The sequence below is a fragment of the Molothrus ater genome, chromosome 5 (assembly GCF_012460135.2).
Source record: "Molothrus ater isolate BHLD 08-10-18 breed brown headed cowbird chromosome 5, BPBGC_Mater_1.1, whole genome shotgun sequence".
In the NCBI taxonomy this organism is placed as follows: domain Eukaryota; kingdom Metazoa; phylum Chordata; class Aves; order Passeriformes; family Icteridae; genus Molothrus; species Molothrus ater.
Genome location: NC_050482.2, coordinates 2,356,626 through 2,384,174, shown reverse-complemented (window position 1 = coordinate 2,384,174; position 27,549 = coordinate 2,356,626). Strand labels below are relative to the sequence as shown.

Below are 27,549 nucleotides of genomic sequence, written 5' to 3'. Positions count from 1 at the left end.
AGCCTCAGAGACACATTCCAAACCTCTGGCTCTTCCTCCTGCCCGGCTTCCATGTGGCAGGAGAAGGTCAGCCTGAAAACACTTTGTAATTGCTGAGGATTAATGTTGTTTTGCTATGCCAAACCCAGGTCCGAGTTGCCAAAGGTCTTCTTTGCACAGAGGATTTTCAAGCAGAGACAATGGGAAATTTGCTCCTTGAAGCACAGTAGAACAATTCCCAGCAGAACATTAGTCCATGCTTGGCTTTCATTCTGTTATAATCTCACCTGTCTGTACTTTGATGTTTAACTCCAAGCTGTCCCCTCTCATTTCTTCATCAGGCCCATGGTGCCACTCTCCTAATCAGGGCTTTCTGCACCCCTCATTCTCAGCCTGAATTGTTTCCCCTTTCCTTGGATACCTGCATGAGTTTGAAACACTTCAATTTTACCTGGCTTAATGCCAGACCTCAAATTTTTCTTTCATTTTTTAAAATTTGTTTTGCTCATTTTCACCTTTTGCGTGGGTTTTGCAATTTGAAGAACTTCAGCCTGGGACTGCAGGAGCCTTACTGATTTCAGTGTGGGGTTGTGTGGTCCCCAAAAGGGGAGGGGTGAAGAACTGCTCAAGGTTGGATGAGTGCTCTAATCCCACCACAGGAGGCCACTCCTTCCTGTGACAGGGGTTCAGACAGTGAGCTGTGTTATCTTTGTGTCTATTGGATGAGAAAAACGTGACAAAATCAGATTTTTTGAAGTGGGGGACAGGACTTGCCTCATTCTGGCTGAGAACAAGGGCAGTGAGCAGCTCTGCTGGGGTAAAGAGGCTTCTGAGTAGCAGAATGAAAACTTTCTGTCTCAAGGGATGGTTATTGGTGAAAATGTTGGCATTTAGAGAGCCTGCAGGTGTAGCCATGATATTTTCTGAAAAATCCCTTTGCCAGGATTTTAATCTTGAGAAGCTGAGAGGCCTCAGAGGAAAAGAAAAACAATAATTACCTGCTGCTGTGGAATGCAACAGGTGCATCTGTGATTGGTCCATGTTGATTGTTTCTAATTAATGGCCAATCACAGTCCAGCTGTCTCAGACTGTCAGTCACAAGATTTTATTATCATTCCATATTCCTTTCTATTGCTTGCTAGCCTTCTGATGAAATCCTTTCTTCTATTCTTTTAGTACAGTTTTAGTATATAATTTATTTTTAATATAATATATATCATAAAATAATAAATCAGCCTCTTGAAACATGGAGTCAAGATTCTCGTCTCTTCCCTCATCTTGGGACCCCCTGTGAACACCACCATATGCAGGGATTTAAAAAAAAAAAGAATTTTGCTGCATTCCCAAGATCCATTGTCATGGACACCTTCCAGAGGAGAGAGCTGGACCCAGAGGTTCCAGCCCAGCTGCTCCCTTTGCTGTGATCCTTGGTGGCTCCAGGCTCCTCTGTGTATTCCCTGCTCTCTCCCAGCTCAGGGAGAGCTGAGCACGTGGAGACACTGTGGAAAGAACGAACCCAAACAAGGGAAAATAATCTCTGGATTTTGTTTTCCTTCTGCAGCATGTTGATTTATATTTCCAGCTGTGGTGGGAATAAAGTTCTCATAGATATTCCAGCCCCTTCTTATTCCATGGAAGCAGGGGAGCATTAACTTTGAAAAAATACACTAAGGAGCATCTCTACCCCCATGGCTTTTCCTGCAATGTCTGCACTCACTGAACTAAACCCACTTCAGACAAACAGCTTCTTGCTGAAGAGGCTGCAGCATTTTGCAAAGCTCCCAAAATTTACTGAACTCATAATGACCACAGCTGGTTGCCAAGACTGTGATTGAGAGACCGAGAAGTTCATAACCCAAGGCTACAAACTTATTGCTTCTTCCCTTGGAAAAATGAAAGTGAGGCTGTGTTTATGTCCTCCGGTTCCTTTTTGCCTTGGTGTGAAAAGCACACAGCCAAGGCTGTGCTCTGTGCTGCACTTCTCAACTCTCCTTGTCTGCCTGAATCCATGGCTGCCCTGTTTAATGCCATGAGCACAGTTGGGTGGGACCACTCTGCTCCCTGGAACAGTGATCCATGAGGGACTCTTGCTGCCAGTACAGAGAATTTCAGGCGAGCACAAATCTAGCATGGGTATTTGTTGTTATCACATTCCAGGTTCCGTAGCCCCCGACACAAGAAAGATGCTGACCTCAGTTTCATGAGGGTGTCACAAGCACAGGGGACAGAAGAAGGTGGAGAGGTCTGGGGATCTTCTGCCACAGTGGCACCAAATCACAGAATCATGGAATGGTTTGGAAGGGGCCTCAAAGCCCATCCAGTGCCACCCCCTACCATGGGCAGAGACATCTTCCACCACCCCAGGCTGCTCCAAGCCCCATCCAGCCTGGCCTTGGACACTTCCAGGGATCCAGGGGCAGCCCCAGCTGCTCTGGCAATCCCAGCCCAGCCAGGAATTCCCTCCCAATATCCCATCCATCCCTGCCCTCTGGCAGAGTAAATCAATTCCCACTTGTTCTAACACTCCATACCCCTGTCCAAAGTCCCTCTCCAGTTCTCTTGCAGGCCCAGGAAATGGCTGAAGGCCTGAGGAAGGTAAAACAGGACACATGGGACACAACTTCAGTCAGAAGAACAATTTCTTTTGGGACAGGGTATGACTGGGTGAGCAGCCCACCAGCAGATCTTTCTCAGTGACAATTTCACTGCATCAAGTCCCTTCACCTAAATTATGAAAGTAAGAAAAAAGTCATCACATGTTCACTTTAAGAGCAATGAAACCAACGTGGGTTCCACAATTTCCATTTCAGCCTTCACTGAGGTGTATTTTATTATGCTGCTTAATTATGCTACATAAATCTCCACTATGCTACAGTTAAAATGTGGCCTCTGCCCTGATGAGTTTATAATTCAAATAGATGAGGCACATGAGTTGAGGAGAAAGATCTAACACAGGAACCAGCAGCACAGTGATTTGCAAATTTAGGTTGTGCCACTACAATTTTAAAAATATCAGTGCTGTTTAGTGGAAGACATGTGAAGATGAAGGAAGAGGGGACACAGTGAGAAGCAGGAGATGATTTGGGGAAGGATGGGGAATGGAGGGTGGCAGTGAAGGGGTGATGAAAGGCAGCAAAAGGAGCAGCTGAATGTCCTTCAGTGCCCAGTCATCTCCAGCACCTGCTCTGACAGACACCTCTCAGTTTGTGGGAAATACCTGTTACTTGTGCTGATCTAATTTTTCACCAGACCCCTGCAGCTGGGTACTCCTTGAAATGTTTTTCTTTCCCAAACCCATAAAGATCACAAGGAAAAAAATGATACTACATTGTAGGAATTGCCTTTCCTGAAGGGGAATTGTTACACAGCAACAGCAGTCACACCGATGCCGTTTTTAATGCAGAGATGAGGAGACCTTTTAGTTCATTTTATCACATTACATTTCATTTTATAGATGTACAGCAGGTAATACTTCATTTTCTTGCTGAGCATTTACTATTGCCTGACCAGATTTTCAATGGGAATCACAAAACCTCTGCTGAATCATTTGGATACACCACCACCTCTGGGAACTTTTCAGGTGCCCTGACAGCTTGAATTCCTGCAATTCCAAGGGAATCTCGCAAGAGACTCATCTTTCTTGTGTTCCAAAGGTCATGTGGACCTCAAAGGTCACCTCTGCTCCACTGACATCTTTTAAAGCACTGTCAGATCTTTTGGTGACTGAAAGATTATGGGTGAAACAACCCAAAATCTCCCAGTCTGCTGTGTCTCCAACCCTGCAGTGGTGAAGGAGTCATGGGGTTCATCTGCAAGGATCTGTCTTGCTGATTTTGTCCTTCTTGCTGACAGAATAAATTGAAGGCATCAGTCTTCAGCCTTATTCAGTGCCCACAGAACGCTGCTGTGCAATAAAGTTGATTTAAGTCTGTTCCTGTGGATTTGGTGCTTCACTTGGCCCTTTATCACAAGGCTTTCAAAGCCTGCAGCTCTCTGAGCATCCTCACTCTGCCCACAAACCCTTCACACCATCAAATATTTGGGAATTGCTGTCACTGACCTCTTGCAGATTGGTTGCTGCTCAACAGGTTCCAGGTTGAGGATGCCTGATGGGTTTGTCCAGAAATTTTAGATTTGCCCAGCCTGAGAGTCAGGGCAGTTCAGGGCTCATCTTCCCCACCAAACTGGAATCATTCCAACGTGATGCATCGTAAAGTTTTTGGGTGGGGGGAAAGTAAAACCCTTCTCCATCACCTAAGCTGAAGAGCTGAGTCTGGGCACATAAAATCATGGAATTGTTAAGGTTGGAAAAGATCTTTGAGAGCATCAAGTCCAACTGTAAACTCAGCACCACCATGTTCCCCATTAAACCGTGCCCTCAAGTTCCCCATTCTCACATTTTTTGAACATTTCCAGGGATGGTCACTCCACCATTGCCCTGGGCAGCCTGCTCTAATTCTTCACAATCTTCCCATGAAAAAAAAAAAAATCCTAATATCCAATATAAACCTCCCCTGGCACAACTTGAGGCCGTTTCCTCTCGTCCTGACCTCATGCTGTCCCAGGCATGGGCAGGGGGAGGGATCACAACAGTGCTCAGGGTGAATTTAACTGGCACCATCAAAAGCAACAGACCCAAAAACCATCAGCCACATGTGACAGACACAGGATCGTGGAAGCTCAGAGTGGGACATTACAGTACAGAAGGTCTGAAGGGCTTTTTCTTAAAGAAACTCCCCCAAAAACAACCCTTTTCTGCCTGGTTTTTATTTTTTAGTGAAAATGAAGGACAAGAAGGTGCTGGTCAAACAGTGGTTCAGAATTCTAACGGCAGTGTGGGAAGCCCTTTCAAAGGCACTTCTCTGTAAAATCACAGAATCATTTGGGTTGGGAAAGACCTCTAAAACCATGGAGTCCAACCTGTGACTGATCCCCACCTTGTTCCCCACTCTGAGTGCCACCTCCAGGCCTTCCTTGGGCACATCCAGGGATGGAGACTCCACCACCTCCCTGAGCACTCATTCCAATGCTTGACAACCCTTTCCATGAAAAAATTCCTCCTGATGTCCAAACTGAATGTTCCCTGGTGCAGCTTGAGGCTGTTCCCTCTCATCCCATCACTTGTTCCCTGGGAGCAGAGCCTGACCAGGCAATTGGTCCTTTAAATATCCATCAAAATTCCTGTGTTGAACTGCAGACCGAGCACAGATCATTCCAGTTTCTTCCCCTCTTGACAGCAAATCCTTGAGATTGTCAGGTAAGTGGGGACTGTTGTTGTGTGCTTGATTTTAGCATCTGTGGGCCACAGTTCCTCCTGTGAAACAGGGGTGGTGGTGCCTGTCAGTGATAGATTTACTTTGTCAAAATCTCTCTAGAAGTACAACAACCATCGTATTATCCTGCTCTTATATCACCTCGGAGCAAATTAAATTTGAGGCCAGCAGGACTGTTCAGCTGCTGCATCTTGTGCCCCATTTTCTGCAAGACAAGCCTTGAAATTGGCTGGCTGATGTCTCATTTCAGGAGGATTGATACCACCGCTGCTTCCCCTGGAAATACAAGAGCGCGTTGCTGCTACCGGGAGTTTTACTCACTTCACTTCAAGTTCTTGTTGTTGCTCTTGCCTGGAGCTTCTACTTACACAAACCAGAAAATATCCAAAGCTGCATTAAATATTCCTGTGAGCACTGGAATTTCTGAAGTCTTATCTCCAGCATTTGTTGTGCTCAGCTGCCTGTGGTTTAAGAAGGTGGAGCTCTGATCTGAGGGTTTTTCCTGGGGTTGGGCATCCATTAACTCTTCCTCCCAAACTGATTTGCTGGGATAGATGATCCAAGTGGTTCCAGCTCAGTGCCAGCAGGACTTCTGGGACTTTCTTTTCTATCCAGCCACCTGTTTTCCCCCAAACTGTAGGAATTTAGGCTTGGATATCAGCTGAGGCAAGAGCTGATGCCCAACAAATCTTCAAGTCATGAGGAACATAATGGATCTGGGTTAAAAGAAGAAGTTTGTGGGTGGGATTTAAAAGCTTCTTTACAGAAGGGGGGAAAAAGCTATAATTAAACATGGGAGAGTTGGAATGGGAGTTGTTTTCTATGTTTCTTGTATACCCAAGGTTTTTTATGGTTCCAAGGGAAGATTAAGGCTTAAGGATTTTAATTTCAAGAAGCCAACAAGCAGCCCGCACCTATTAACCTGAGGACTTGGAAAATGCCTCTGGACAATGGTGAAAACAGCATTCCCTTAGTAAGGATAAGTAAAATAAAGGGGAAAAATAAACCAAATAACTGGATTTTTTTTTAATGGTTAAGAGGAGGTGAACATCCTCACTTACAGCATTTTACCTGCCTGTGAAGAGAACGCCTCACACCTGCTCTGCTTTCCTTCAGGGACTGCATTACCAGAGGTTCTGTGGCTTTGACACTGGAAAAGCAGCAGTATTTTTCCACTTAACTTAATCTTAGCTATTATTTTTCTGCAGCAGCAGAACACAGTGCAATGTGGGAAATGTCAGGAGGCAAAAAACAATAAGGAGACATTTGAATCATATCTCTGCCTTGATTCCCAGCATTGAGCCAGGCAACTTCTCTCCTGCCCCAGGAGTTTCTCCTTATTCACAGAGACAAAAAGAATTGATGGCAGCTATGTGCTGGAAAGAGAAACTGATTGTGGCTGTGCAGAAAATCCAAAAAACAACATAAAACCAGCTTTAGTTCACACTTATTTAATGGTAAAGAGGAATAACAAGGTCATCCAGATGTGTGACTAATCCTAGAGCCAAATCCTGGTGTTTCAGCACACTTGTACTCTATTCTTGACTCAGGCAGTTTGGCAAAGCTCGGGAAAGCTTCATAAGAAAACGAGAATTATTTGGAAGAAGAGAGTGGCTGGAACCTGATTCTTTACCCATGCACCAATTTCAGCTTAATGCAGCTGATGTGGGGGTGACCAACTCCTGAAGAAGGGTAAAATCATTTTTATTAAACTGACTGAGAGATGCAAACAAGATTAGGCTCACTTTCTGCAGGCAGAACTGCTCCTACAGCTTAGAAGGAAATTCTGGCCTTCACTCTGCTCCCATCTACACTGCTGGAAGTCAAAGGGGATTTCTTTATAACCAATATTAAAGCATTACACTCAGGGCAATTGCACCTGTAAGAAGGTGGTGTGGGCTGAACCCTTTGGTCTGACATTTTCACTAATGTTTGAAATGAAATAACAAAGCATTTGTGGTATTTTTTTCAAATGCTAAAGCTGTGGTTGAGAGACCCCATGTGTACATCAGCCCTAAATCTCTTAGGGTTAGGAATTCCCAAGAATTCCCAGGAAACACTTAGAAAATATCAGAGGATAAACTGTGGAAAGGGATTGCAGGTGAAATTACCTCAGGAAAGGAGGGAAGCAATCCCTTAGTGTCCCACAAGTCACATGGGGAACAGAACTCTGGCCAGTGGAATTTGTAAAACACTTCCCACGATGCCTCAGGGTTTGGCTTTTATATTTTTCACATTCTGTGCTGGTTTAGTGTGCAGTTCTGAGCTTCACATTATGGGATGGTGAGCTCTGTGCACAGAGCAGGGAGACAAAACAATTCCTGCTGCAGCTGGGCACCAAGGACAAATGGCCCAAATCTCAGCCCAGGAGCACAAACCCCGTGGGCTGCAGAGAGAAAAACAAGCAGGGTGGGACTGCAGGGGCTGAAGCTGGAATGGGACAATGAACTGCAAGATGCAAATGGAGCAGAACTGATCCCAGGGAGAGACCCCGGGAGCGCTGGTGCATTTTGGGGCCATTTTGGTTCATCTTGGGTGCAGCCCTGGCTGGGCTCTTGTGCTGCCCAAGGTGCATCCATGGAGGAGATCCTTGGAATGAATCCCTGCTTTATTCTGGAGCTCTGCCCAGCCTCTGCTCTAGCTCAGCCTTCTCAGGGCATCATCCCAAGGGAATAAACCATATTTCCCAAAGAACTGCTCTGCCTGTGCCTCTTCAGAATTCTCTTTGGCAGAACTCTGCACTATGGGGGAAAATGGCCCAGCTGATGAGGAATAGCTCAGTACAAGCTCACCCCTCCTTTCCTTTTTTATTATTGAAGGGAGGATGGATGGGAAGGATGAGTGAAACCATCTGTGATTCCCAGTCCCTTCTGAATGGGGGATCCTCTACTGAGCTCATCTGATCTCTGTTGACAAGTTGTGACAAGGATTCATTCCTCATCATGAGCATTTTGTTTGTCAGTTTGGACTTTCTTTGGTTTCAGTAATCCAGGAACCACCCATTTTACCAGATACACCTCAGAGCAATAAAATACTATGTGAAAGGAATGTGAAAAAGAAAAAAAAATTCTTTAGTCTGTTTATCCTTCCATCAGTTTCAGATTGAAACCCTTCATTGTAAATTGTGTAAGGAAAAATTATGTTCTCAAGACACTTCAGCCTCATTTTATCATATATTATTAATCAAGAGAGACCTCAGCCTTCACATGCTGCACCAGCCAGGCCTCTGTCGATTTCTCCCCTTTCATTTAAAGAAAACATAAATTCCCACCTGCGGCTTTGCTTGGGTGAGGAGTGAAGGGAAAGGGCTGCTCAATGAAAGCAGGCAGTGGTTTAGCAATTAGAGCCCAGGATTGAAAGGCAGCCGGGTCACAGTTCTGAGGCAGATTTGCTGCTGTTTGTCCTGATGAAGTTCCTCCTAAATGAGGTGATTATTGCAGCTGTCAGGGATGAAAAGGTGGGACCCATCGATTTCACCCCCTCTGCAGGCTCCAGGCCCTGCTGGTCCAGAGCAGTCAATGGGAATTGCCAATTAACAAAAACAATATTGGCAAGTCGGCAGTTTGAGGAAAAACTCCCTCCAGCCAGTGCACAAATCTCTTGCCATTCAAATCACCGTCCTTGGGCAAAGGCATTGGCAAACCTGCTCAGAAAAACAGAAAATGAGATTTTTATTTTGGCATCGCTGCATAGGAAATTGTGGGGCTGAGAGCTCGTCTGCACAGGGGAAATGTGGCAAAACAGCTACACAGGAACACACTGAAGTGCACACCCTGCCTGGAGATAAAAATCACTTTACTTTGGAGTAATTCTTCTGTTCTGAAAACACATTGCTTATTCAGGAATAAAGTATCTTTTATTTCAGAATTAAAGTGCCCGTGCTCTTACTCTGCCCTTCTGCTAATGATCACAGATACAGCTGTTGATTGTAATAAATAGAGGCTCTTCCTCAACAGCTACTGTGGAATTCTTCCCCTTGTAAGTAAGGAATTATCATGCTTCTAATTACCTCGTGTTTCAAATACAGCTCGTATAAATGAGTGCTCTTGACTCACCTACAGATTTCAGCAATTTCCATGCAATTAAATCGTTAAGGTGCAGCTTTGGGCAGTAAAACCACTTCTGGAAGAGCAGCGTGTTTGACATGATGGAATGAACCTGGGTTAGAAAACACCCAGCAGCTCCAAGTGATGCAAATGATGGTTGTTCCTGCCTTTCCTAAGGAATTCCGCCTCTGCAACAACAAGCCTGGGGTTTGTACAGTGTTTTTTAACACAAGGATGTGACTGGGAAAGTGTCCTAGAAATGGGGAAAGTGAGGCAGCTCTTGGGAGAGGTTTGTTTGATGTTTGGTGAAAAACAAGCTTTGGATTTCCAGCCCTGGACAGGGTCACATGCACCTTTCCTTTTCCCAAAGGTGATCCTGTGGCAAGGGATGGAGCATGTCCATGGTAAAGCAAGGACTGTGGGCAAGGAGGTTACTGTTCAGTATCATGGAATGCCAGCATTGTAGGATCACAGAATATCCAGTGTTGGAAGAGACTCACACAGCAAGGGTTGGGTGTCGCAGCATTTTTGAGGTTGTGAACAGATTCCAATCCATCACCTCCATCTGCTCCAAAACCACAATTCCTGTGCCAAACGCTCCAGTTTGCTTCCAGAGCTCACTTCAAGGACCACCTGTGCTGGCTCATTTCTGGTCACCTCACTGCCTTCCCATGGAAAACTGGGGGAAATTATTCTTGATAATATTATAGCTTAAGGACATTAAATTCAGGGAAGTGTCAGCAACTCTTGTGGGTGTATTTGTGATCAGACTCGTTCAGGCTATGACACACTGTGAGTATTTAGCATTACTAATTCGTAGAACACGTTAATTTAAATACTTCACGCACTTTACCCACTTTTAACTCTAAACATTTAAATCCCTCAATGTTCAACCAACCCTGCTCTGTGAAGGCTCTGAGAGGATGCTTTGGTGCCGTATTACCCCCACCCCGTTTCCTGCCTCTCCCAGAGTGAATGACGGCTTTTGGGCACAGGTGTCTTTGCAGGTGTATCTTGTCAGATCGATCATTTTTTAACCTTTTACTCATTTTTAACCACCTGTCGAAGGTTTGCGTGGGAATCTGTATCGCCGCCGCCACAAAAACTACAACTCCCAGAAGACTCCGCGGCGGAGCACCCCGCCTTGATGTCGCGTGCCCCGCCCTCCTCGCTTTCTATTGGGTGGCAGCCCACTCTCCTCGCTTATGATTGGCTGCGGCGTGCTAGCACGTGTGTCTGCGCCGTGTTTGAGGGGGTGCAAGATGGCGGCGGGCGACGCGGTTGGGAGGTACCGCAGCACTGTGGGCAGGAGCAAGGACCCCTCGGGGCTGCTCATCTCGGTTATCAGGTAGGGGCGGCCCCGCTCTGCATCCTCCGGGCCTCTGAGGGTGCCCCAGGGCCGGGTGCGGGCTCTGCTGCGCTGGGGAGGCCTGCCCGGCTCGGGCTTCCGGGATGTGGGGTCTGTCCTGGGTATGGGGTGAACCCAGGCTTGGGACCCTGCTGGCTCTGGAGCGCTGGGGAGGCTGCAGGGCTGGAGGAAGCCTTGTCCTGAGGGCTGTCCCGCTGTCCTGCCTCCCTGCCCGGCGCTCTTCCTCCTGTTTTGCTTCATGCTGGGGTCAGAGGGATCTGGACAGGCTGATGGAGGGGCTGAGACCAGCGGGGTGAGGTTCAGCCAGGCCAAGTGCCTGGTGCTGTGTTTTGGCCACAGGAACCCCCGGCACTGCTCCAGCTTGGGGCAGAGGGGCTGGAGGTTTGTGCAGCAGGACAGGACCTGGAGGTGCTGCCTGACAGCGGCTGAACACGAGCCCAGGTGGGCAAGAAGGACAGTGGCACTTGGTCTGTGTCAGAGTTTGTGTGACCACAGGAGCGGGGAAGTTATTTTCACCTGTTCTGGGCATTGATGAGGTCCCACCTCGGCTGCTGTGTCCTCTTCTGGGCTCCTTGACTTAGATGATATTGAGGGGCTGGAGAGCGTCCAGGGGATGGAGCTGGGAAGGGTCTGGAGCCCCAGGAGGGGCTGAGGGAGCTGGGAAGGGTCTGGAGAACCAGGAGGGGCTGAGGGAGCTGGGAAGGGGCTGAGCCTGGAGCAAAGGAGGCTTAGGGGGCCCTTGTGGCTCTGCACAAGTCCCTGGCAGGAGGGGACAGCCCGGGGGGTCGGGCTGTGCTCCAGGGAACAGGGACAGGAGGAGAGGGAACGGCCTCAGAGTGGATTTTAGGAGAAATTTCTACACAAGAATGGTCTTCAAACACTGTAGGGACTCCGTCACTCCAGGAGCCGTGGTGGACCCCCACCCCTTGGAGGTCTTGGAGAAATGCTGGACTTGACACTCAGTGCTCTGGTGAGGTTCTGTCACAGGTTGGACTCAATGGTCTTGGAGATCTTTTTCAAACTCACTGATGGCTTAATGCCATTCATGAAGGCCAAGGCACTGTCTTGTTATTGCTGTGCGGTCCATAAGTGACCCCCACCTTCAAACTGAGTAAAATTCATCTGGCTGGAAATCTGGAGGACCAGCAAGTCCAGTGGGGGGACTCCATCCTGTGTGGGACTGCCAGAGTGGGCCAAGTGCTGCTGCTTCCATGTCCGTCTTGTGGGCATTGAAAATAAAGTTGTGTCCAGTCCTGTTTAGCCACTGATTTTTGTCTGCTCACATTCCTGAACTTGGTTCTGCTGGAGGATGGTTCTGTGATAGACCTGGAAGTAAATTCACTGTTTCCCCCCCAGTACTTTCTGTAACTGCTTGTAAATCTCTTCTGTGCTGCTTAAACCCGGAGGATTGGCAGCTGATTGCCCACACTGAAGCTTTTTGAATGTTCTCACATGTTTTGAATGTTCTCACACAGTGGGTGTGGGCAGCTGCAGTCACACCAGCAGGATGCTGGCAGTTGTAATGAGCTCCCAAACTTTGGCTCCTACTCCAATGTCTCGGAGAGAAGCTGTATTCATTTTGTTACTTTGGAGAAGTTAGTGTTGCACTAGTTCTGTATCTAGGAAAAGTTATGATTTAAATATCCTCTGTAAATTATAATGTTTAGGACAAAATTAAATTATTTTTTCATCACTCTGGCCTTTGAAATCTTGCAGAACTTGAAGGAGATGTTGGTTCTATTAAAAAAAAACAGCTGGTGCCACTGTCTGTGGAAGAATAATAAACATGCACTGGTTGTGCAGCATTTCTTGTTGTAATCATCTTTTTTCCCTGTTTCCTGTAATTTCCAAGAGTATTTTAAGGTCTTCCTTTTGTACCTGTATTTTAATAAATCCAGGCTTATTAAATTCATTTAAAACCAGAAGAGTGAGCTCACAGTGCGCTGTTCTCCAAATAAAAGAAATGTTTGTCTTGCAATCTTTGGCTTCCAGGCACTGATACCTTGGCTAGTTTAGGACCAGTTTTTAGACACAACATTGAGTTATTCACTTGATGAAATTAAAATTATTCAGTAGACCAGCCTGATAACTAAACTTCCAGAATTTAATTAGAACTTGGGTTGGATGTAGAGATTCTCTGCAGAGCTTGACGTGGCAGGTTGAGGCAGACCATGAAAACCTGAGGGTAGAACTGATTGCAGAGGAAGGAAAAAGTGTTGTGGTAATAATATTGATGTTTCTTAGGCTTAACCAAGTGCAGAAAGCAAATGGTGTGAAAAGGAATTTAAATCACTTTTCTCCAGACGTCGTTTTTGTGTAGGAGCTCAGGTGAGGATGCACTTGCCAAGCAACAGGTGAATTTTTTAGTGGCTTGCATGGTCATAAAATACCACTGCAGACAAATCTAAGCCTGTGTGGCTTAGATGTAATTTTACTCAGCTTCAGAAAAATATTACAAATCTTAACAGCGAGCTGTTGGTTTGAAATGTGGCTGAGTTTCCTTTTGTTGATGGCTTTATTTCCAGAACATTTATGCATAATAGAGGCTTCTGCCAATCCTTGTGGTTTTACTCTTGCATGTCCCTGTTTATGTAGGCTGTTTATTTCTCCCTTGTTGCTGTGTGAAAGGTCCATAAAGGGAGCAGTGGATGAAAAACAGCAAAACTTTGACTGCGTTTTTCTGCTGTAAACAAACAAAACCAGAGGAGCTTCTTTAAGTATTGATGTTTTACTTGGTTATAGCAAAGACAGAGATGTTTTCCAAAAAATAAACATTGTTTAGGTCTGCAAAATCTCTTCATATTGTCTGTGAAACGCTTTGAAGGGTGAAGCTGAAAGGCTTTCTGTAAACAGAAATTATTCTGTTAATGAAGGGATAATTTCTGATATTTACTTGAGCTCAGCAGCTCTTACTCACAAGATACTGAATAATTTCCTTTTCTGTGATCCCAGGTTTAGGGATTCTTGTAGTTCTGTGACTGGACTTGCCAGGAGAAAGTGCCTCACTTCCAGGGAGAATGTTTGGGGCAAGATCCATGACCACGTTTAACTTGCATAGCAGCACTAAAATCCAGTCAGAAATGGAATTTTATGGGCTCTGGTTTGGGAATTTTAAGTTATCCCTGCTCTCTGTGGTGCTGCTTTTCAGCAGCTCTGAATACAGAAAGCTCTGAGATGAAGGAAAGCCCATCAGGAAAGAGAGTCCCACCTGTGATTCCTTTCTGTCCCTCTGAAGTGTCACTTTTTCCTGTTGTGTCAGGGAACACATTTGCTCTTTGTGAGTTGTTTCCTGTAGGAGGATTCCTGCACTCATGGAATTCACCTTGGTTTTCTGGTTGTTGCCAAGAACAGAGACTAAAGGCAGCCTCGAGGATGGAGTAATTTGGAACTGTCAGGAGTGTGCAGCTGTCCCAGGACAGGACTGATCAATGCCATAATGAGAGCCAGAAGCTCCCAGGGAACTCCCAGATTTAGGAAGGTGTAGTTCCACCCCCAGCAGTGCTGGGGTCACACTGAGTTCTTGGCCAGTTCCCCTCTTGTTTCTCCCAAAAGAGAAATAAAGGGATTGTCCACAACAACAAATCTTTAGGAAATAAAGAATGTCTGGGAAACTTAATGAGTGTTTGCAAAGTCTGCCCTTAAATTCCCACTTTGGCTGCAGCTCCAGGGACCTTTCCTTCTTTTCCCTGTGCCTTTACAGCTGTTGGAAGTAGCTTCAATTTGTTCTTGTCCTCAGAGAGCTGAGAAGAAATGAGCATTATTTGCTACAAGTAAACAGTTTCTAGGATTGTGACTTCCAGAGTGGATATTGGATATCAGGGCTTTACAGCTTCTATCCCTGTGCTGCTGCACTCTGCTCATTCCTCAGCACACCCACCTCCAAAACCTGCTCATTCCTTCGTGGATGAGAAAAATCCTCAATTTCCTTCAATAAAAGGTACTTTGTAAGGTCAAGATGCTGTCACAGAGATTCCCTGCTGATCCCAGGGGCTTTGGCAATGGCTTTTTAAAAACAATGCAGATAATGGAGCAAATTTGGGTCTCCTGCTGGAGGACAACTCAGGCGATATTTTCTTTTATCACTCAGAGGACAAACACGTGTTTGTATATTGATTTTTCTTAACCTTTTGTTTTGTTGGTAGCTGGTTGAAGCAGCTTTTGTATTCTGAAAGAAGCAACCTGGCATTTAGCAAATGCTTTTTTTTTTTTTTAAGACAGAGAGATCTTGTCAGATTTTTAATTGGTGAATGTGTCTGCTTTTTATTTATTGTTGAGTGGTTTTCTTCCCAATTAAAGGTTGCTATTTTTTAAAACTGGCCTTTAATAGCTTCTTTAATTGGGGGAAAACAAACTTTACAGTGACTCCATAAGACCTCAGTGAAATTTTTGTGCTGAGCTTTCACAGAAGCAGATGCACCCAACAGATCTCTGCAGAGGTTGAGATTGTAGGCAAAAAACCTTGACCATGCTTTATTTTTCACAAGTGGGATTTTTTTTCTTTAGTGCTTGTGGCCATTATTTTTATTATAAGTGAACTTGCTGAATGGATTTTTGCTAATGACCTGGCATTTGGTCTTTTCTGTGTCTAAAACAGTAGAGCTGAGTTGCCAGTTTGTGATGGAGAGTGAGGAACAGGGACATGGAGCTTTTGCATTTGAGAAATAGCTGCTACAAGGAATAAACTCGAGTTATTCTGCTCTGTAATGGTCTCTTAAAACCACTTTTATTGCAAATGGTGTTTTCCAGTGTTATAAAGGTAGCAGTTCTTGAATGAGAAAAATACTTCAGAAATTCCCTGAAAATAAATTGTATATGGCAGAGTGTGGTTGTAAACTATAAATTTCCTTGAAATGATCTCCAGGTACTTGTGTAAAATGTTCAGGTATTTTGCAAGTGTTGGGCTGTCGATTGATACAGACCCTTGGTTGCATTTAAAAATGAGTAAATGTGAATACACAACCACATAGAAAAGGACAGGAGGTGTGACTGTGGCAAGTTAAAAGCTCCAAGTACTTTATTTTTCAGCTCTTATTTTAGCTTTAGCCAGTGCAGAGCTGGAGTTGAACCCACCCTGGCAAAACTAGGAAGTGCAAATACTGGCTTTTGTTAGGAAATGATTGTGCTTTTAACTCTTTCAGAGGTGTTGCCTTCAACAGCTCTTGGTTGTGGTGCAGGTTTGAAACCTTCAGGTGGATGATGAAATTCCCCCAGCCTCCTGCTGCAGGTGTGATCCCAAGGATGGGTTCATAATAAAGCCTCTTATTTGGCCTTATCATAATGCAGAGCACTAGGGCTCAGGAGCTCAGTCCCTGGGTAGGGACCGGGTGCCCGAAGCTCGCTCGCTCATGCCAAGACCGCAGGGCTACCATCTAGCAAGCATGGTGATTATCAGCTCTATAGTGATTGCAAGCTCTCAGGATTTCAGCTCTGCTTGCTAGGTAGTGGTGCCCTGGGCTTGAGGCTGCAGCAGACGGAGAGAGAGGAGAAGGAGAAGGCGCAGGCTGTTCCACGAAGATGGCTTTATTTGGGGAGGTCCGTGAAGGGTCTCTGCTCTTCTTCTTTCTCTCCTAATGGGGTACAGTATGCTTCTTTTATAGGGTTGGAAAGGATCCAAGCTTGACCAATGGGTAAGGGGTTAACATGACATTGCCTTATAGGGTTACAGAGGTAGGTTAAGGGGTGGAGGACAAGAAAACAGGAATTTTCTTTTGCTGTTTCAGCATTCCTATTGTTCATATCCTCCATGGTGCTTTTCCTAAATCTATGGGGTTTACTACAACTCCACTTTCTGTTTTTACAAAAAAGGCGTTCGTTATAGTTCTTTTGAAACAGTGAACAAGGCATGAGAACATAGCTAACACAATAACAACTACAAGGAGAATCAACAACATTCCCTTAATCAAGGATGCAGCCCATCCTGTTAATCCCCATTGCCCAAAAAGTTCATTGACCCAGTCTGGGATTCTTTCTACTTTCAAGTCCTTCACGAGATCTTTCAGTTTCTGGATGTTCGCATGGATGGATTCCGAGCGTGAAGAGAGGTTGAAGCAGCACATCCCTTCGAAGTCTTCACAGCCGTGTCCATGGGCAAGCAGCAGGAAGTCGATTGCTGCTCGATTTTGGAGCGAAGCCTGTCTTGTGGTTTCTTCTTCCTTTAAGAGATCACTCAAGGCTGCAGATGTAGCGTTAGCTTGTTTACTGAGCCAGCACCCAAGGTGATTGATTTCACCGAGGGCTTTAGCTGCAGCTACCCAGGGTAAGAACAGGGAGACAGCAATCTTTTTTGGTTTGTTCCAATCGTATAATTTAGGATCACAATTTTCATCAAATTCAGTATAGGACCTTTTTTGTCGTTTTGATTCGCTTTCTTTTTTCCAATTATGTAACAGGGTGATGTTTGGTGTAAGGGTAGAAAGTTTTCCAAGGGTACAGGGACCTCCCTGGAGTCGGGAGGGGATCCCAGCCCATACTCTGTCACCACAGATGAGAAACATTCCCTTGGGTAATACTTTGGGATGGAGAGAGGACACAGAAATCACACGAGCCGTGTAATTGCACCAATCGTGAGAGTTATAGGCTTTGTTAATTGGTGATATCTCTTTTCGATATGTGTTTTTGTTCTGGTCAATTTCTGGCCAATTGTTTTTTGGACGTCTAAAGTAAAATTTGACGCAGTATGTGGCCTTGGAGGACCCCAACAGATCTAATTCTTGGGGTTCCTCTCGAGCATCTGGCAGAATTTTTGTCCACTCGTCCCAAGTATCAACCACATTGGGTCTCTTACCTGTGGTGCGGAGAATCTCTGAGTTATAGACAGGCCAGTCATCTGCTACAAAGGGAATTCCTACTAGACATGTGGAAAGTGGGTTATCAATGCTTCCCATGGACAAGCACATGTTGTCCTGTTTTAATGTTTTTGCTAAGGTTACCCAAACATTATGGCTAGGCTGTGGGCTAATCCAGCCGAAGGCACACGGTACGGTGAAGAACATCCAGGCAGCAATGAGGACAGCAGCAACGGAGATATTTTTCATCTTTGGGCAGGAATAGGGCTTCTGATAGGGAATATAAGCAGAATTTGTTATCTTTATGATGAGAGGGTTTTCTGCCTTGTTCTTTTCTTGTTCCCCTCCTCCCCCCCTTTTTCTTTTAATTTCTAAGCTACACTATGGGAGGAGGAGTGGGTAGAGGGTTAAGGGGTTTTAAAAGATTAGGGAGGGGGAATAACGGTGTTTCTTTTTTTTTTTCTTTTTTCTTTCTTTAAATACAAAAAAAAAACCAGTGTAACAACATATAGTTCAGAGAACACTTTTGTGTTAAGGCTATCTATGGTCTGATGCAGCAGACTGTTGTTTAGCTTTTCAGTTTTGTCTGCTGTCTTGTAATGGGGTGGTCTGTTCTTGTGTTTGTGGGTATTCGGCGACGTCTTCGTCTCCAGGCAGAGCTGGTTTGGTTTTGAGGTGGTCTTGTGTTTGCCTCAGGAGCGTTCTTGTCCCCGTTTGCAGGAGTAGTGTTCTCAGTGCCTAGGTATGGCTTTATGTTTTTTCCGGGGTACCACCTCGGACCGGATGGTAGTAGCACGCACGCATATCCTCTACCCCAGGTAATCAACTGGTGAGGCCCAGAAATTTGGTGTGTTTCAGGGTCCTTCACGAGCACAGGTGGTTTCTCAGTGAGCTTTGCTTGGGTGGTATTTGCAAAGTGGCGAAGTATTGGTGGGTCAGGCTCTGATGCTGTACAGTTCAGGAAGTTGATGACGTAGAGAGCCTTGCAAAGTCTTTCCACTGGAGATGTGATTCTCATGTCTCTGTTCTGTTGATCAAGGACTCTTTTGAGGGTTTGATGTGTCCTTTCCACGATGGATTGTCCTGTGGGGTTTACAGGTATGCCGGTCTTGTGTGCTATTCCCCATTCACTGAAGAACTCCTTTAACTTGCGGGAAGTGTAGGCTGGTCCATTATCTGTTTTAATCTCTTTTGGTACACCCAGGGCGGCAAAAGCGAGGAGAAAGTGTTTTATTGTGTGCATGGTATTTTCTCCTGCATGTGATGATGCAAATACTGCTCCTGAAAACGTGTCGACCGATACATGCACGTATTTTGATCTTCCAAAAGGTGCGAAGTGAGTTACATCTGTCTGCCACAGCTGGCAGCTATTCAGACCTCGGGGATTGACTCCTGTCCCCATAGATGGTATCTGATAGTTCTGACAGTTCGGACATGTAGCCACGATAGCCTTTGCCTGATCCTTTGAGAGCTTAAACATTCTCATAAGGGCAGGTATATTTTGATGAAAAAACGCGTGTGACAACTTTGCCTGGGCAAAGATGTTAGGAACATTAGCAGTTTCTGCTGCCATTGCTAATGCATCCGCTTTTCTGTTGCCTTCTGCGACAAAACCTGGGAGGTCTGTGTGTGACCTCACATGCATTATATGGTAAGGTTGCTTTCTGTGGGAGATTAGGTATATTAATTTAGAGAGCAGTTGGTACAACTTTGGATTAGAGACCTCTTTGAGAAGAGCATGTTCTGCTCTCATCGCTATCCCAGCGACATAAGCTGAATCTGTAACCAGATTGAAAGGCTCATTTTCAAACTTTTCAAAGGCTCTGACAATGGCTGCTAATTCTGCGATCTGTGGAGATCCCTCCACTATTTGTATGTCAGAGTGCCAATCTTGTGTTTGGGGGTCTCTCCATGTAACCACCGACTTGTGGGAAGACCCTGAGCCATCTGTAAAGAGGGTTAGAGCCTTGAGAGGTTTTCTACTTTGGATTTGTTTTGGAATCAAATGGAAGGTTACATCAGGGTTAAAAAGTTTGTGTTTTGGGATCTTAACTGAAATTTGGCCCGTGTAGCTATCCAGGGCAAACTGGAGGCTTTCATTGGTCTGGATCAAATCCTCAAAGTCTGTAAGAGTTATTGGTAAGTATATGCATTCGAACTCACAACCTGAAAGAGATCGAAGGCGAGTCCTTGCCTTTTTTATTAAATGTGCTATGACCTCCTGGTAGGTGGTAAGTGTCTTTGTGGGCTGGCTATTTGTAAAGATCCATTCCAGTATCAACAAAGGGTCTCGAAGCTGTGAGTCCCATTGGAATATCAGTCCATGGAATCGAGGTGCTTTTCCCAGGATGATGAACTTGAAAGGCAGACTGGGCTCGAAGCGATGGGCTTTGCATGAAGACAGGGCTTCCTGGACTTTAGTGATGGCACCTCTGGCTTCTTCTGTGAGAGTGCAGGGAGAGTCCAGGTCCTTAGGTCCGCGAAGAAGGTTGAACAAGGGAGCAAGGTCCTCTGTTGTAATTCCTAGCAGTGGACGTACCCAGTTGATGGATCCACACAAGCTGTGTAAGTCCCTGAGGGTTTTTGGGTCGTCATTTATGGTGAGCTGCTGAGGTACGATGGTCCTTTCCCGGATCTGGACTCCAAGGTAAGTCCATGGCTTGGTGTACTGGATTTTATCCTCACGAATCTCCATTCCTGCCTTTTCTATGGTTTCAATAGTCTTTTTAACTGTATTGTCCAAGTAAGCTTTGTCTGAAGCACACACCAGGATGTCATCCATGTAGTGATGGATGATAGCATCGGGGAATGATTTCCGAATGGGAGACAGGATGTGAGCCACGTACCACTGGCAAATAGTGGGGCTGTTTTTTAGTCCTTGAGGAAGATAACGCCAATGATATCTTTTGAGCGGGGCCTCCTTGTTAAGAGAGGGAACGGAAAAAGCAAACCGTGGAGCATCCTCAGGGTGCAGAGGAATGCTGAAGAAACAGTCCTTAATGTCTATGATAGCAAGTATCCAGTCTCTAGGCAGCATCGATGGGGAGGGCAGGCCAGGCTGGAGGGGGCCCATGTCCTCGATGGCCTCGTTGATTCTGCGAAGGTCGTGGAGAAGCCTCCACCTGTTTGTCCCAGGCTTTGGTAGAACGAAGACTGGAAAGTTCCAAGGGCTGTTGGACTCCACTATGTGGCCTTTTGCGAGCTGTTCTTCCACGAGGGTGTTTAGGGCGCGCAGTTTGACTTTATTGAGGGGCCACTGTTCAATCCAGAGTGGCTTGTGACTTTTCCAGGTGAGACGAGGTGTTTCTGGCAGCGCGCTTACTTCAGTGACCCCAATTAGAAATCCTGAGTGGGAATATGTAGAGAAGCTCCCCACTGGGATAGAACGTCTCTGCCCCAAAGGGTGATGGGGGCCCTTACCACAAATGGACGAATGGTTGCCAGCTTGCCTTCAGGCCCTTCCACAAGGATGTTGTTCTTGCTTCTCATGGACACTGTGGCTCCACCAATCCCTGAAATCATGCCTGCAACAGGTTGTAGATCCCAGTGTGCTGGCCATTCTGAGCGGGCAATGATGGTCACATCAGCACCAGTGTCCAGCATCCCTGGTAGGTGGGTCTTCTCGCCTTTGCAGGTGAGGCCGCACTCGATGGTAGGCTTGGATGGTCCCACAACTTGTGCCCACATAGCTGTAGGGTTGAGAGGAATCTGTTCCCTGTGATCCTTTGGGAGTAAAAAGGCTTGTGCTATTGGAGTTCCCTTTGAAAGAAAAAATGGTGAGTCTATGCAGCATACCTGGACGAGAATCTCTTGTCCTGGCTGCACTGTCAGCACTTCTGGAACAACGAAGATCTCCTTTGGGCTATTAAGAGAGTCACCTATAATTAAAATATGCGAAGGACCACCTTTTGGCCCATATTTGCCTGTGGGAACACGGTGAACATTCTCATTATTAAAGTCAATGGACAAAGCAGTTACCAGTTGACGGCAGGTTCCCATCTGGGTTGCCCCGTGGGTTGGATCCTCTTCTTGTGGTCCGGAACATCCTGGGCTGGTGCGGGGTTGGGTCTGGGTGGCCTTTGATTTGTTGTCAGCGCCCGGGGCTCGACCGGGCGGCGCAAGAAGTTTCCCGAATGCTGCTGGTAGCGCTGCTGATTCTGGGGTCTTTGGTAATTGTTACGGTGGTATCGGGGGTGTGATCTCTCTGGGCAGTCCTTTATATAATGTCCAAGATCTCCACAGTGATAGCATTTAGGTTGGTCTTTAGAAGCTATTACTGCATATGCACCAGAAACTCCTTCAGCAATACCTTTAGCAACTGCTTGGGCCACTGTATTTTCCGTGGACGTGTGACGTGTACAGCATTCCAGCATTTGCTCTATGGTGGGGTCTGTATCCTTGGGTAGAGACCTCAAAATGGCTTTGCATTTTTCATTAGAGTTACACAAGGCAAGTTTACATAAGAGTTCCTTCTTTGCCTCTGTGCTCTCGATCTGTTTCTCCAAAGCATCTCTAAGTCTGTCCACAAATTTGATAAAACTTTCATCTGTCCCTTGTTTAATAGCAGAAAAATGCATTGTTGGCATTGACTCATCATGCACGAGAAGTAAAGAGGTTTTTGCTGCAAGAGCGATGTCCTGCAGTGCCTCTTTATTCAAGGTTTCCAATTGGTCTGCTGGTTTCTGTAAGTCACCTTCACCAGCTAGTTGGGCTACTGTAAAATTCGTCTTATTAGCATCCGCAGAATATGAATCTGATAGCGTTTTTAAATGTCTTTTCCAATGTCTGTCCCATAACAAATATTCTGCTGGGGACAGGAGGCAGTGTGAAATATTTTTTACATCGTGGGGAAGTAAGACATGTGCTGAGAACATGGCTTCTAAGAAATTTCTAAAAATATGTGAGCTTCGCCCATGTTCTTTGGCTATATTTCTTAATTGCACTAGTTCCTTATTGGAGTTAGCTTTCCACGTCTTTATAGCGGACTCACCACCATTCCGTCCTTGCTTATATTCTACTGGGAAAGCATTAATCTTCTGTGCCAGCTCCCAGTCTCCAGCCTTTGTCGCTTCTGCTTTAATAAGAGCCCATGGATCCGTGTGGATCGTATCAGAATCAGATTCACTGCAAGAGCTCTGGTCCTCTGAGGAGGACTGAGGGAGGGTTGCTATCCGTGACTTGCGCTTTTTTCGTTTAGAAGCGTTTTTCAAAGGTTTCAATGGCTGGGGGGGGAGACATGGCATGACCTGGCTGGGGGGAGGTGCCACTGGAGCTGGGATGGCAGCACAGCACGCACAGGACCGGGTGGGGGGGACAGCACCGTGGGGGGTGTCTGGGACTGTGCTTGTGTGAGGTGTCCCTGCTGTGGCAGGCAGGGAGCAGGGGGAGGGGGCGGGGATGGACAAGGCCTCGGGAGCGGTGAGGGTGTGGCTCGGGGAGCCCGCGGGAGGGGCCGGGCCGGTCGGAGCTGGGGCGGGGGGAGCGGGGGCGGCGGGCGCGGCGGCGGGAGGGATGGTGGGGGACATCAGCGCAGGGGTGGGGGGGTACCCAGCAGCGGGGGGAAGAGCCGACGCAGGGGTGGAGGGGGCGGCAGAGGCAGGAAAAGGGACCCCCGGGACCGGAAGCAAGGAGGAAGCCGAGCCAGGGGTAGGGGGGATGTGTGGAGTTACAGATAAGAGAGGATTCGCGGAGTTGGGCAGCGCAGGTCCCGCAAGGGTGGAGGATGTGGGGGGGGGAACTGTGGTGGGCAGCGTAACCTCTGCTTTAGGAGTAACGGAGGCGAGAGGGACTTTAGGACCGAAGGGGTGGTGTGAGATATGCAAGTGACATTCCTCTGAGTCCTTATCAATCTTACTATTTGAAGAGGAAGTATCTGTTAAGCCCTGCAAGATTTTTTCTCTGTTAAATCTTTCAACGGTTTTAGTTATTATATGGAATAAAGGCAAATAGTTAGTTACAGAGAAATCCTGGTTTGTTTGGGAGATATATATTGTGTTCCCGATCATATCCCAAAACGAATTTTCAATGACTGCTTTCTTATCAGTATCAGGGTATTGCGAAATAATCCAAGTTACAAATTTTTTAAGATTAGTTTTTGAGAGCTTGCCTTTAGAAAAGGAGAAGTTGTTAGCAGATAAGATTTCTAAAATAGTTGAATATATCTCTCTCTCGGTTTTACTTAGTTTTAAAGTACTAAAAATTTTACCCATGTTAATGGTTAGCCCTTCCAGCAGAAAAAACGTGAAAAAAAAAAAAAAAAAAAAACCCGAAAAAAAAGTTTTAGAGCCCCAAAGTTATGCGCGCAATATTGGCTAATACTTACAATTCCTGGGGTCCAAGATCTGTGGAAGGGGTCTGCTGCGTCAGTTCTCCTCGGAACTTTCTGTCGTTCAGATGTAAGTTTTGAGTGTCGAACTGACCCTCCTGGGGAAAGGATTTTCTAAAACGAAAAGTCCCTTCACAGAAGGAGCGGCTTCCCGAACAGGCAATCACAGAAAACCCCAGGGGGGCTTCGTTGCTCAACCGACGGATATCGCCTCTGGGGGGGGGTCCGAATCCGAAGTCGTTGGGCTGCCACTTTAATAAAGCCTCTTATTTGGCCTTATCATAATGCAGAGCACTAGGGCTCAGGAGCTCAGTCCCTGGGTAGGGACCGGGTGCCCGAAGCTCGCTCGCTCATGCCAAGACCGCAGGGCTACCATCTAGCAAGCATGGTGATTATCAGCTCTATAGTGATTGCAAGCTCTCAGGATTTCAGCTCTGCTTGCTAGGTAGTGGTGCCCTGGGCTTGAGGCTGCAGCAGACGGAGAGAGAGGAGAAGGAGAAGGCGCAGGCTGTTCCACGAAGATGGCTTTATTTGGGGAGGTCCGTGAAGGGTCTCTGCTCTTCTTCTTTCTCTCCTAATGGGGTACAGTATGCTTCTTTTATAGGGTTGGAAAGGATCCAAGCTTGACCAATGGGTAAGGGGTTAACATGACATTGCCTTATAGGGTTACAGAGGTAGGTTAAGGGGTGGAGGACAAGAAAACAGGAATTTTCTTTTGCTGTTTCAGCATTCCTATTGTTCATATCCTCCATGGTGCTTTTCCTAAATCTATGGGGTTTACTACAGGTTCATGGTGCAGTGTGGGGAGTGGCTCCCAAAATACTCTTTATGCTTCAGTTATCCAGGGGACAGGTCTGAGCAGCACTGGCCAGCCTCTGCTCTTGCAGATCTGGAAATGATGATCCTCAGGGCTTTGCCTTTCTCCTGGGAATGTGGTAATACATGGAATGGCTGATTTAATTTTTGGATCTAAAATTAAGTGCCAAAAGAAGAGCTGGTCCCTGTGGTGTCCTGGACAGGGTCTCACCCAGTGGAGTGGCAGCTGAGTCCCTCTGTTTGTGCCTGGAGGTGTAAGTGGCATCTCCTGGGGCTGTCTGCAGCCTCCATCCCTGTTCCTGCCTGGAAATGTGCAGCTGCTTGGTGTCCCTGGGCTTTTCCTGTGTGGGGGATTGAAACTCTTCCTGTGCTGCTGTTGGAGCCATCTGAAGGAGGGGAATTCTGTTGAAGCCACTGCAGTCCAGTCTTTGTTTCAGAAACCAGCTGATCACTCACTCCCCTGGCATTGTTTGCATTGGGGTGAGGAAATTTGATTAAAGGTTGATTAATTTAGCAAAATAAAGAATTCCCTGCTAGTGTTTATTTAGATGGCTGGAGGCTGCTCAGCCTTTTTGCTGCATTTCTCCTGTACCCATCTGCAAGTCCTCAATGATAAAAAGATCACCAGCTTCTGTTGAAAATGCTCTAACCAACTGTGTAAACAGCATGAAAGATTAATGGAATGTAAGTAGAGGAGGAAAATGTTTTAAAATGCTCTGTTTGCTCTGGGTGCTTAACAGGATTGTGAACAGACTTGGTGCTGCTGTTCTTGTAGTGAGTTATTTCTTTGCTCAAGAGAGAGGGAGTTCCCTGCAGGCTGTTCCCCTTGGTGAGGGTGGAAGGTGCTGGCCTCAGGATTTCACTTCTTTTTAGATTTATTATTTATAATTGTTCAATCAGTTTTTAGAATACATTCCCCATGCCCATTGACTTGGACTCTACAACTTTTGATTACCTGCTTTCCAGCACCTCATGGTCTCTGAGAAGAAATATCTTTCCTGAATGCTTTAATTCATTTCCACAAATCCAGAATTTCACAGGAACAATCCATTAACCTATGAAAATAATGAGAAAACATTCAATATGTTGCTGCCAAGTTAAATTGTTAAATACCTTTTGGAGTCTTATTTTTTTTCCTTCTGTCTGGCTTTGTTTTATAAGGACCCAACTTTTACAGTGGTTTCCATGAGCCTCTGGAGAGGTTTCAAAACATGAATTATCAGATTATACACTTTGAGGTTAAATAGTGCTGCAAGCTGTAGATCACCCCATTTGGGACTTGTCTTTAAGACAACAGTTTTCAATTATAAAACTGAAATCAGTCCATTTAGTTTAATGAACCTGTGGAAATTTGTAGCTCAGTGGAGACACAGTGGGTTGAAGTAGAGTTGTTCTTGTCCCAGGGAGCTTTATAAAACAATTTCGATGTGATCTCTTGAAATGGAGCTGCTTGTGATGTCTTGTGGGGTGTAAGGGCAGTCAGGAGGAAGAATTTGTGCTGAACTGCTCTGGACAGGCTCTTTTTTTTACACCCATAAAAAGAAGGTTGGAAGCAGGGGGAAGTTTGAATAAACCCCTGAATTTCAGAAAGGAGCAGATCTTACTGTTTCCTCACTTATGCATTTTATTCTGATTAACACAGGGCCTTAAATAGTGACAAGGTAAACATGTTCAAAATGTTTCTTTGATCTCAGGTGTTGCTTGACATTTTCACGGCAAGGCCCAGTCCTTGAAATGCTCAGTGTCAAAGCCACTGCGTGATGTTGTGTTTCCAGCTTTGAGGGGGAAGGCAGTAACAAATGAGTGCATTTGTCACGGGTTATTGCTTGCAGAGCACTTAAACGCATCTTCCACACCTCTGGGAAGTCAACACTCCATCCTCCCAACAACTTGCACTTCAAACTCCCTCACTGCAGCAATTCCTGGGATCATTTTCAGCTTGACAGTGCCTGAGGAGCTCTGGCTCGCGGCAGCGTGTGCTGGGCAGTGAATGTGGGAGATGATGCCTCTCATCTCGGGTACCTCGTTCCCCCTCACACGCTGACCTCTCCTCTCATCTTGGGTACCTCGTTCCCCCTCACACACTGACCTCTCCTCTCATCTCGGGTACCTCGTTCCCCCTCACACGCTGACCTCTCCTCTCTTCTTGGGTACCTTGTTCCTCCCCTCACACGCTGACCTCCCTTCTCGGTTATTTTGTTCCTCCCTACACACACTGATCTCCCTTTTTGGGTACCTTGTTCCTCGCACACTGACCTCTCCTCCCTTCTTGGGTACCTTGTTTCTTACACGCTGACCTCTCCTTCTCTTCTTGGATATTTTGTTCCCCCCCTCACACGCTGACCTGTCCTCCATTCTTGAGTATCTTGTTGCCCTTGCACACTGACCTCTCCTCCCTTCTCAGTGTTTTGTTCCCCTCCTCACACGCTGACCTCTCCTTCTTTCTGGGGTACCTTGTTCTCCTCCCTTCTCAGGTACCTTGTTCTTCCCCCTCATATGCTGACCTCTCCTCTTTTCATCGGTATTTTGTTCCTCGCACACTGATCTCTCCTCCCTTCTCAGGTGCTTTGTTCCCCCCCTCACAGGCTGACCTCTCCTCCCTTCTCAGCTACCTTGTTCCCCCCATACTCGCTGATCTCTCCTCCCTTCTCGGGTATTTTGTTGCTCACACACTGACCTTCCTTCTCAGTTACCTTGTTCCTCCCCTTACAGGCTGACCTCTCCTTTCTCAGGTACCTTGTTCCTCCCCTCACACTATGACCTCTCCTCTCATCTCAGGTACCTTGTTCCCCCCTCCCACGCTGACCTCCATTCTCGGGTATTTTGTTCCTCACACACTGACCTCTCCTTCCTTCTTGGGTATTTATTCCTCACAGGCTGACCTCTCCTCCCTTCTTGGTTATTTTGTTCCCCTCCCTCACAGGCTGACCTCTCCTCCTTTCTCAGGTACCTTGTT

The 27,549-nt window shown here is 46.2% G+C and overlaps 1 protein-coding gene across 1 annotated transcript in view; it reads left to right on the top strand.

The window, feature by feature from the left end:
• The first annotated feature begins 10,556 nt into the window (after positions 1–10,556).
• Positions 10,557–27,549, top strand: part of EXOC4 (exocyst complex component 4) — a 362,041-nt gene continuing 345,048 nt past the window's right edge. Inside the window, exon 1 of the mRNA XM_036400734.2 lies at positions 10,557–10,646. Within this exon, the coding sequence (XP_036256627.1) occupies positions 10,561–10,646 (86 nt within the window). The 5' untranslated portion in view covers positions 10,557–10,560. The remainder of the gene's footprint in view (positions 10,647–27,549) is intronic.